Source organism: Microchirus variegatus (genome assembly GCF_963457635.1).
Source record: "Microchirus variegatus genome assembly, chromosome: 16".
NCBI classification, from domain to species: domain Eukaryota; kingdom Metazoa; phylum Chordata; class Actinopteri; order Pleuronectiformes; family Soleidae; genus Microchirus; species Microchirus variegatus.
The window spans coordinates 13,647,469-13,659,674 of record NC_139817.1 but is presented as its reverse complement, the minus strand read 5'-3'; the positions used below and the strand labels follow the sequence as shown (position 1 = coordinate 13,659,674).

General features: G+C 42.0%; 1 protein-coding gene across 1 annotated transcript in view; it reads right to left on the bottom strand.

The window, feature by feature from the left end:
• Window positions 1–600: 600 nt before the first annotated feature.
• Window positions 601–12,206, bottom strand: part of pappaa (pregnancy-associated plasma protein A, pappalysin 1a) — a gene marked incomplete at both ends in the record, with an annotated part of 81,059 nt that continues 69,453 nt past the window's right edge. The window contains one exon of the mRNA XM_083902231.1: window positions 601–705. Within this exon, the coding sequence (XP_083758357.1) occupies window positions 601–705 (105 nt within the window). The remainder of the gene's footprint in view (window positions 706–12,206) is intronic.

Genomic DNA, 12,206 nt, shown 5'->3' with positions numbered 1-12,206 from the left:
TGTTTTTTTTTCTTTTTTAGATTTGTTTTGATTTCCTTCATATTTGAAACACACAATGCCAACAACTCTTCCCCCACGCCCCCCAACGTCTGAGTTACCGTTATAGGTTTGATCATGTAATTGTAGAGCAAGGTCACTAAAGTAGACACTGAAGCCACGGCACAAAACTCAACAAAAAGCATGCTACCTAGGCTTGGTTATGTTTTTTGTGTTTGCTTTGTTATTCTTTAAAAAATGTCTGCTTCAGATTTTTTTTTTCCTTTTGCTATATATGCTGTTGTTTTTTTTTTATTATGATGATGATGATGATGATGATATTGCAGGGTTACTTTCCTTAGAGTAGAGTAGTAGGTGAGAAATGGAGTTTTCAGTGGAGTTCTCATGAGTCCCATCTTCATTCCTAGATCTTTCTGCGATGTGGAGGTGGAGGCCTTTTTCAGCTGGTCGGGGGTTGCAGTATGGACGGAGAGGTATGCCTTTTAAGCAGCATGTGCAGGAAATTGGAGGCCGAGAGGAGGATGAAGGAGGGTTTCTGCCTCGGCCGCTCTGGCTGTGTTGTGTTGGAGCAAGGTTTCTGGGGTTGTTTGGTTGGTAGGTTGGTCACCCCAGGGAATGGACATGTTCATCCCTTCTGTTCTCGATCGCGTTTGGGTCCCGACAGGAGCACTCATCTCGTATGTCGCAGGACATGGGGAAAGGAATCACCTGGACGGGAGTGAGACAAAGACACAGTCTGATTGCTAACTGACCTTTTCACTGCATCACAAATATCTATTTGGTGGGTCAAAGGTCAAATACAACATGCCTTATCATCCTTATTATGGTTGTCCGAATAAACTGGCGCCCCCAAAAAACATTGAAAGTAGACATATTATACCCTATTTTACCAAGTGAACCTAGTTCCCTGGTGTCCTAATGAATATGTCTGTGACGTGCTTTGGTCAAAATACCTTAAGGATGAAGCACCATAGCAGTTCAATCACTCTGACAAAACAGCCCTGTTCAGAACTCTCGGTTTTGAGTGCCTGTCTCTTTAAATGCAAATGAGACACAGGAAACTACGTCCGCGTCACTGAGGCTCCGGCAGCTAACAGCAGTTAGCATTTGGAAAAGGCATCATTTGCCAACTCCAGCCGGCACATTGCCGTCATATCCACTGGACACGTAAATCCTCTGAGGCTGGAAGTTTTTGTAGAACTCTGTGCTGCACTGTGCAGCCAAGAATAGAACACTTCCGGATACTTTTGCCCTCTCCTGCACTCTCACGCTCCACGAGACAATAATTCCAGGAATGTCTCATTGTGACGTAGCAATGAGTGCGGAAGTCAACATTGCGTGTTTTATCTCCTGTACTTATACCGAGGTGGACCACAAAAACATGAGTGAGTCATCTTTTTTCACACTTTGCCTCCTCAGAGTCCCAAAGTATAAAAATGATTAAAAAGTTGAATTTGCATAATACGTCTCCTTTAAAGCTGTTGTTTAATGTGATGAATACTTTATTTTATGGCCCTATTATATTTGTTATTTTTATAATGCCTTCAGCCGACTTGCACACCATTTAGTTTTCCACATTTCTTTATCTCTGCCATATGTGCCCAGACAAGCTAGCTCATCGTCACTGATGTAGACCAAATTTTCTGAGACATCAAACGGGTCTGAAATTGAACCGGCGTGGTTCTCATCAATTTCTTTGTCTCGGTTTTTATTGGGTACACAAACGCTGGGTACAAAGTGTACTCAGCGTTCGCTGCTATTGCGACCATTCGTCTGAGGAAAGTGTTTCTCTGTGAATTTATCACAGATGATCTATTTCCACGTCCAAGCCCCTGAATATCAGATCAATCATGATCGGCCTCTCTGATAATCGGATGTCAAAGTTAAATACTGAAGGTGAAAATAGAACTGGAGGATCATTGGCCATTGCCCCTGGCATTTGACGTCACTGGATAGTGTTGCCAATGCGTCACCAGCACCAGCTGCTGCTGCCTCGTCTGCTCGTGTCTCAGGGGGCCGTCTTCAGCTGTTTAGATACGCAAAATGCGTCCCTCCTCTCCAGGCTAAACAAGGAACACATGTGGTCCAAGTCATGGAAGGCAGGCAGCAGACCAAGGCCGTGTCTGCTTTTGTGCCCTGGTAGCTTATCAGATCAATCTGTGGGAGGCCTGCAGGCAATGTCACTTTGTCTTGTTGAGATTAAATGCTATTGGTGCTTTTTGCACACTGTATCTGAGCTTCTCAAATTCACTGCTATCAGTACAAGCTGTCCGAGTGCTGTGGAAGAAGTTGTTGGAATGGAACATTTAAATGTTGGATATGTTAAGAAAGGTTTAAATTCACATTAAAGTACATTTTAATCTAACTGCTTATAAAGGACGATAGAAAAGTAGCCATGTGCATTAATATAGAAACTTAAGGATGAGATGTATTGTGATGCGTCATCGAGTCCAGTCGAATTGTTGACACCATAACAATTAACACATTGTAGTGTCCACAGTATTGTACTCACTCTCTTTGCCTTTATACTACTAAAAAAAAGTGGAAAAGTCTTAAAAATGATGGTATAAGCTTTGGCACACTGGCGAATAAAATGTAATTATTTGGGCAAAATCTTGTTTTTTTCAGGCTCTTTCGCTGAGTTAAGATTAAAGTTATGTTACCATTAAACAATTTACCACTTCGTAGTTGCATCATAAAATTAGTCTCCCATTTTACTGTCCAATGGCACAGTAAAGTAAATGTCGAAAATGTAAAATGTTATAGTCAGTGGTAAAAGCAAAACACAGGAAACGGTCCCAATGGTTTGTGAGCGAGCAGGATTTGTCGACGGCAGTTCTGAGGAATGACACGGGGGAGCATGCTAGTCACTAAGGTCCAGTGACGCAGGCTCCCCTTTGAAATGGGGTATAAAATACGTTTTTAGTGTGTGTGTGTGTGTGTGTGTGTGGTGGTGGTGTGGGGGGGTTCCCCTAATGTGAGGGCCAGGTGGGCAGTGCCCAGAAAATGAGGCCTGCATGTGACGACTTTACAAGCCCAGGGCCGGACACACTTCAGTAACAGCTGTCAACCGCGTGAGCGGTGTTTCCTCTTTTGCAAATTTTGGAGCCAAAAAAACGGCATGTCTCTTTTAGAGTCTCTTCCTTAGTTTGCCTTGCTTTAACCCACCTCCCTCCACTCTCTCTTTCGCTCTCTCTCCGTCAGCACACCTACCTCCCTTCCACACCTCACTTCTCATCCAAGGCCACTTCTGTTTATCTCTCCAATCTACAGAATGATGGTGGGTGGCAAATTTGACATGGTTTCCTTTGACCTTGACCTTCAGGGTGGCTGGGCCAGCTGCCACATCTGGCCTTAACTTAGGGTTCTCACAGGGTGGCTGGGAAATGGGACTAGCTGGCCTTGTGGGCCTTGGGGCCCTCATTCTGCCCCATGTCCCAGGGCTAGAAGAGGGCTGGGGGGGGGGGGAGAGACAACCACTCACAGCAACATGAAAGACCCTCTGAGGAACGCAGACCTTGTACAAGCCATATCCTTCCATCTCAGGGAGATTAACATCAAGTTCCTCTCCATATTTCTGTTTGTGCACTGTGTCAGTGCTCACAGGGAAAAAGGTGATGTATGGGGCACCTACCTAGGAAAAATGAGAACTTGCTGATCTACAGAGGCTAAAACTGGGGAACACATATTCACCATTCACTAGGTGCTTACAAACATGCATATAAGTAGCATACTAGCCGTTTATTAGTAAATATTAAGCACATATTAATGTACCGTATGTAGGAAAAAATTCTTAATTTATGTCATAATAGAGATAGAATAAGTTTATGTAGAATAAGGTGTTAAAATGTGCTTAATGATTACTAATAAAGGGCTAGTATGCGACTTGTTGGTGATATGTTGGTAAGCACCTAGTTAATGGTGAATATGTGTTCCCTAATCTAAAGAGTTACCGACTGTATAAAAATAAGCATGTCTATTTGAAACGCAACATTCTCTACATGAGAAAGAAAACTTAAATGCAGCGCGCCAAGATGTAGAAAGACTTCAGACAATTTGTTGTTTTGAACCAACGAGCCAAAACGTGACGTCTGAGAAAAAGCCATAGTATTTAAAGGAGAACGATATATACAAAACAGGGAGAAATGTATAAATGGGAAAAAAACAAAGCAGGACCTCATTAAGAAAGGCGAACCGAACAAGCAACTGGAGAGCAAAGAACACATATCCTAGTTTGGGAAAGTTAGTGCAAACACTTGGCATCAGCAAACATCTAAAGCTCCTAAACACGGTGGGGAGTTCCCCCACCCGAGTGCCCCCCCGGTGTGTAACTACCTACGCTCAGTTGTATAGAAAAGCCCTGTTATCCTCACTTCCCCTCATGCTCGGATGCATATTGGCACCCCCTATACTCGGCCCCTGCGACCCACACACACACAGACACACAAGGAAGGTACGGTGGTGCTGTTAATGATTTGCCATAAGCACTAATTTGCAGTGAATTAACAAAACATACAAAATAAGAGCGGGGAAACAATGTAATTCTTGATGCCATGACTAAGAAACACTCATGCAGTCGCCTGCTCCTATCCGTGCCTCAGCCTCCTCCTCCCTTTTAATGGGCCTGGCAGGACCTTGGCAGTGGGGAAACAAGTAAATGTAGCTGCCTAAAGCTGTTAAAAAAAATAAAGAGCTTTTGATGGGATTGCTTTCTTGGCATCATGTACTTTTTTTTTTTGTAGCTAAGTTTTGGAGAAAATAACTAATATAATGTACTGTATACGGTGTTCATTTTTGTAAATACTGTCTTATTTCCAATGCAGTTTCCAGGTTGGGAAAAACAAAAGTAATAGGCGATAAAGAGACAACATTACAATAAATAACACCATGTTATTTCCAGAGTAAAATCCAGGTAAGCTTGGTATTGGCAATTTCCAGGCTACCATCATCATGTTTGTGAGTCAACATTTGATAATTACTATATTATAAATTTAGTGTATTATGTACGTGCCCTCGATTGTATTCTCCGCACACATTTCCCCATTGCTATTGCCAAGCTATTACTGAGTGATTACTAAAGAAGTAAGAAGAGTGTCTTGCCATGAAAAGACTTCCCTATTAGTGTTAGTCGTCGTTATTTCCATACTTACTATATTCGTACTGTTAAATTATGTTAAGTGTTTCCCATTGGATTGTTTATCTTAGATAGATGTCTGTTAAAAATGACAGACCTGATCGTGAATCAGCAAAAAACAACAACAACATTTACATATATATGTATGATGAATAAATATAAATCCCAGGGAATCAATTTTGAACTTTGTATCTGTGAGTCACCAGCACAGACACACAGAGGTTATTGGTCAGGGGGGTGGCTATCATGGACCATCAGCTGAGACACAAACATCAATTGAGCCACATGGAAAGTCACGTAGGGAGCGCACTTTTGCCAGAATTAGAGTTGTTACCAGGGGCGAGGGACTGACCCAAAACCCCGCCATCACGCAGACAGAAAAAACATACAGGCACATTTAGAAATAGTTGTTTTAAAGAGGCCAAGCCATATAACTATATAATCGGTGTCCTCTGCGTACTGCTTCCAGCATTCAAGAAAGGAATTCCTTCCAAACTGGGGGAGGTTGCGGTGGGGGGGGCTACAAAACGGGTCTACCCTCAGAAAGGCATATGCTGGCCTGCTCTCCTCCCTGCGTCTCCAAATCCAGCCAACAGCTTGCAACTATTAAGGGGAGATCCTGTGGTGACCTTACGTGCAGCCAGTCCTTGCACCTTCAAAGCTCCTGGGGTGAAATAATACACAGCAAGTCATCCAGAACTCCTTAATACACAAATCTCAACCAAAATAAAAGATGAGAGCAGCGTTTGCTGGGAAAAGGGAAGTCAAAGTAAATGAGCGACTGACTCCCATCGCTTTCCTCTTCAGGAGTAATCTGGAAATATTTAAGGATTGATAACCTAATTCCGACAACAGCTTTTCAGCTTTGAGAGGAGCAGAAGCCTCTCAGTTGTTGTGTCTGGAAGAAGATGTATCACATTCCAAAAGGTTTTATTATTTTTTTTTTTTTCATATTGTACAATTGAATCATTTCGTGTTTGAAAGGCATAATATTTGATGTTGGGAAACAATAATGATAATAATAATAATAATAATCACGCAAATGCTGTAAAGAAGCCGTTTTATTGTCCAATAACTGTCTATAAATAATAATTTACTGTCTATAAGTGGGCGTGAGCAGATGTTCCCAGCGCTGTGTTGTCTCTCCTCCATCAGTTGAATGGAGACAGTAGTGGTATGCACATTTAGTTTTGGGTCAAAGAAAAGAACAGATGAGACAAAGAAGATGTTTTTTTTGTGGTTTTTTTTAACCTTTGGACAGACGTAGAGGACAAAATGATATATGGCTACAATGATGAGGGAGAATGAAAGTCTGTTGTAATATTTCATTTTGTCCTGTTCTTTTCTCTTTACCTCATTACCAAGGATAAGTGGGAAACAGTGGATGAAAAAGGGTTTGGCAATAGTACAAATAATATTTGTGTCTGGGCGTGCATGTGTGTGTGTGTGTGTTTGCGCTTATCGTTGAGTGGAAGGGGGTCATACTATTATTCTTATGCACAGTGTCAAAACATAAAACACTAAAGCCCAATTTATACTCCTGCGTAAAGTGCTCTGCGTAGCTACGCAGAGTCCTCTGCGTCGACGCAGAACCTGTCGAAGAGCCTCTGCGTCGTCTCCGGGTGCACGAAATATTTTTTAAGTGTCCGTCACTCCGTCAAGGGACTACGGAGACGGCAAGAGCTGCGATTGGTCCTCAGGACAGGCCGAGCTAAGCTGCTCTGTGCCGGCTCTCAGTGCGCTCCGGGCGTCCTGACAGAGGCGGAGCTGATCCCCGCTGATAACGCCGCTGCCGAACGATAAATACGTCATATCTTAACACACACAGCACATGTTTAGACTCTAAATGGCCAATTTCTCGCCTCAAATTATCTTAAAACTGCGTTCCGTGACACAGAAAAGTGAGAAACGGCCACTTTTTCAACAACAACAGTCTTTCTCTCTCTTTCTTTCTCGGACGCCATTGCTCACTGTAGCCAGAAGCACAACAACCTTGCGCAGCGACCCCTACTGATCGGGCGGGAAATTGCAGCGAGTGTCCGTCACCACGACGCAGAAGTATAAATGCTCGAGGCGTCTCCGTGGTGACGCAGACGGATAACGCATACGCAGTCGGAGAAGTATAATGTGGCCTTAAGACTCCCACCGCATTTGCAGTGCATGACCGATGACTAGTATCATCTGCAGTGTCTTTGTTTGAGTGTGTCAAAGACTTACTATGAACGAGTGACAGTGTGAACTAGTGTACGTTTGTTTCTACGTTTTTCACACAAGTTACTTGGGGACAAAAAGCGACGCAGCTAATCGTGAACAAAGACGATTTTCGGGGTCATTAGTATAGAGGTTAGGTTAAGGTTAAGATAGTAGTAGTTAAGGTTAGAGTTATAGTAAGTCTCCAGGAAATGAGTGTGAGGGGGTTAGGTTTGGGTGGGGTTATGTTTCATAGCCTAACCTATTAGATAAGCTTGACCTCTGCGTGCCCTAAACCTTTTCTTTAGAATGGATGTGTTGAATGCAGTATGTTTATGAAATGAATAGTGCTGGGCACATTAACGCATGATGCGTTTCCATGACGACTGACCGGAAAAAAGATGCGTGTGACGTCAAACATGGTCGTTCTCTGCGTATCATATATTGGGTTGTTAGAAAGTGGTTTCTAACAGCATGTAAACACTTGGGAGGGGGGGGGGGGGGGGCTATGTCCCAGGTGACATAGGGCAAAAAGTGTGAAAAAAACAACCAGGACAGGTCACAAGTTCAAAAATGCACTGTTACATTCAAACCTATGTTCAATTTAGAGTGTCCAATTCACCTACGCTTGTTTTCTGGACTATGGGAGGAAACCTGGGTCTTCTTGCTGCAAATCCACAGCGCCAACCACCACTCCACCGCGTCCGCTTAAAATAACAACTCACACACTTCGACGCAAAACACTGATTTGGTCACAGATCAGAATACGTTATGGAGCAAACAAATCGGTGACTGAGAAATAAGTAAGAGAAATGTGAGCCCTGGGGGACATTGAGATAAAAGAGTTCATCACTCAGTGATTCATTCATTGAATGGGACCGTGAGAACTAGGTAATATAAAAGAGAAAAATTAAAAAAGACTCGAAAGTCTGTAGGAATCTGCATTTTGTCCAGTGCTCAATGAGGAAACATTTAAAATATCACAAATTATAAAAGGATTATGGTGTTTTTCCTCAAATTGAGACTACACAGTTGGAGCTCCAGGTCATACACGAAAAAGCTTTGATGAATTAATCTTTTGAATAAATCTCAGTTGTTGCTGTTTGTTGGTGGTGTTTTACAGCAGTTGGCATCCACAGTGTTGCATCACTGAGATCTTCCTCCCCCCCTCTCTCTCTCTCTCTCTCTCTCTCTCTCTCTCTCTCTTCTGCCTCCGTCTACTTTTCCTTCTCAGTGACCTTCTCAAATTCAACGATTCAACAACTCCAGTGACTGATGAAGACGGTAAAGACCTGGCTTTGAACATGGCCACCACAGATGTCACATCAAAGAATCTTCACTCTGACAGAGAACAGAATCTATGACAACAAAAACCATGTTCAGAAGTAATTACAAAAGTTGGGAAAGGTCTGTACTTGTGGTCTGGAAGAGAACATTGATTTCCTGCTAAAGAGGAAAACACTGCCTGTCTTTGTCACCCAGCAAGTGAATCACTCAGCAGCTCAGAGGAGGACTCATAAACAAGTTACAGATTCCTTCTGTCATACATTGTCTTTTTCTTTTGTTTTTATGCATCCCCATCCTTCGTTGCCTGCCACGCATGTGTTTAGTTTGGTGGAAAATCAGAATCAGGTGCAAAATATCCTGTTTCTGTTTTGACAGAGCTGATCAAATAGGGATGACTATGAAGGCTGTGTCCGAGAGGAATAAACAACCGAATGTTAACGCCTAACTAAACGCAAATACCGAAATGATGATAAATACAGAGGGAAGTCAAATGTGGACAAAGGGAAATATCAAAGTAGCATGATTAAGTTATCAGGAAGGGAATTTGACTAATAATTTAACACTGACGTTCAGGCTTAGCCGAGGCACCAAGCAACATGTGGATGTAAGTAAGCGGCATCAATTAGGCAATCGGGTACGAAATGAAAGGGATTATATCAAACATCTGGCTTTTCCTCTGCTGCCATATCAATTTCACATATCAGCTCCATTCCTTAGTGTTTCCGTTTTGTTGTTCACCCACCACAACCTTCCTCGCTGCCTGCTGCTGGCAGCTGATGAATAACATTACAATTGCTCATTTCAGAATAACTCTTCATATCGTTCTGAATAGTTTCATGGGGACCCACAAGCGGAAAACACCAGCCAGACTGTTTTCTTTGAATAAAGCCAGGAACCAAATGCCTTCAATTTAGAAATTGCACAAGCAGTCTGGAGTTCTTGTGATCACAAATAAAGCCAGTGTTATTCTAAATGTGTTATCAACACTTTTCTATACTTTTAAGGAAGAAAAGGGTTATTGGGTGGGAATTACCAGAAATACCCCCTTTTCCTCTGTGTATCCATACGTGATTGACAGCAGCTGGCGGGCTGAACCCCGCCAGGGCAATGCAAGACAAAATAAATAAACTTTCACTGTAGCTTACAGGCCATGAGCAGACATTGTTTTAAGCCTATGAACAGTACAAGGTGATATTTGCACAAGTGTTTACATGCTGTTTAACGTGCAGTGCCTGACCAGATCATTGGCAATGTAGCCTGAAAAGTCAAGTTAGCGGGAGCACTTTTCCACATTTAAATGTTTTTTTTTTGTTCTCCGTTCTTTGTTAGACAAGTTAAAGGACAAGGCATGTGTTCATGTTTGAACAAAAATGGAAATAAAACGATTTCCAAAATTCTGACACGTAAATGTAAACGTTTTACATTACCGTTCAAAAGTTTGGGGTCACTTAGAAATGTCCTAATTTCTAAAGGAAAAGCACTTTTTTTTCCCAATGAATATAACATTAAATGAATCAGAAATACACTATATACATTGTTAATGTGGTAAACGACTATTCTAGCTGCAAACGTCCGTTTTTTTCCAGTGTTCTAATGGTACATTGTGTTTGCTAATCGCTAATTATTATTTTTCATAAAAAAAAAAATTCTTATCTTGTCAATGTCTTGACTATATTTTCTATTAATTGCGCAACTCTTTTGATGGATAAAAGTGTGAGTTTTAATGGAAAACACCAAAAGATTGTATAGGTGACCCCATACTTTTGAACGGTAGTGTAAGTGATATTTTGTCCAGTTAAATGTGCAAGAGCAACATATTAATGCAAAAGATTGGAGGTACCAACTTATTTTCTATCACTTTATCCTCCCCATGACGATCTACATCATCCTCCACAGTCCCAGCGGAAATAGGGCAAAAAGGCGGCGTACACCCTGGACAGGTCGCCACAACCGTTCACTCTCACATTCACACCTATGGTCAATTAACCTAATCACCAACATGTGTGTTTTTCTGAACAGTGGCGATGAATGTGTATCCTGAGAGAACCCACACACACACACACACATGGGGGAGAACATGAAAAATGCCACACAGAAAGGCCGTAGGTTGAACAGGGGGTTTGAACCGGTGACCTTCTTCCTGTGAGGCAACAATGCTAAAACGCTAGCCACTGTTATGCCGTGTGGCCCAAAGAAGAGCTTTGGGTAACACTTGTGTATAATAAGTACACACTATTAACATTAGTTAAGCATGAATAAATAGTGAATACATCATTTATAACGCATGAATACCCATTAGTATGAAGTTTATAAACACACTTATAAATGTTTTCCTCATGTGCTGAAGTGTTGGCATGTACTGAGCGACTGCTCGACACACAGAGAGGTGAGAGAGCAGTCCCTTGTAAGTCAATCAAAAAGCTTGTTTGTTAGAGGTGGATGCTGATTGGCTGCTTGAGTACAGCAGCTATTTGGACACTGTTGAGTAAAACATTTATAACTGTGTTTATAAACTAAATACCAATGAGCATTAATGCGTTATAAATGACAAATTCAATATTTATTCATGCTTAACTAATGCTAATAGTGTGTACTTATAATAAAGCGTTGCCGCGCTCTGGCTCGTTTGACTCACTGTCTCATCTTTATATTTTAGTTTTACACCAACGTGACAGACTTGACCAAAAGCGTCCTTTGATGTACAACATAACCACTCAACAAGACCTACTGTCTGCTCTCCTCTTGCCCGGCTCGACCTCTTGTTGCTGCAGTAATTCAATAGAGTCCATCCTCCCATTGGGGTCTCTCACTTAAAGTGAGTTATGCAAGTGTTGGCTGAACCCTTGCACTGGATTGGGGCCATGCCGAGATGTGGAGATGAGATAGCGTCAATCAACAGCAGTGAAACCACTTCAGGAGTAAGGTCACTTCCCAGTGGGCTACTCACCGACTTTCCTGCCGTCACTGAACAGGGGATGTGATGCCTTAAATCTAACACTTAAGCCATGGATAAAGGGCAAAAAAAAAAAAAAAAAGAATCCAAGGTTATTGACCTCGTTTTCCCTCATTTTTCAAAACAGCATTAGTCAGACATTGAGTAATTCTTAATAACTGCAGAGGTATCAGTGATCTGGTCAAAGCTGCGTGTGGAATACGCCAGAAAAGCAGATGTAGCATCACAGAACCTACAACTCACTTTCAATTGGATCCCTCCTGCCAGCAGCTGCATGGAGCGAGCCAGGCAATGCACCTCTTAGATTTGAACGTTCCTACCACAGCGATGACCAAACCTTTGTGAAATGCACATCTTGATACGGAAATATAACTGCACTGATTCATGGCAGTCGCATGTAAGTGAACACAGCGAAGATTTTAAAAATCTTTATTTTTTTTAAAGTTCAACACGTTGGGTAGTTGAATAAACGCAGGCACATTACAAAAAGAAAATAAGAAACAGAATACCCAGGAAAAGGCTATTGATGAACTCTGAAAACTCCCACTCTCTTGGATATGGAACCCGTAATCTGTCTACCAGTGATACAAGGTTGGACACGGAGCAAAGGAAGGAAGAATCTGTTTAGAGATGTTCCAAGGGGTG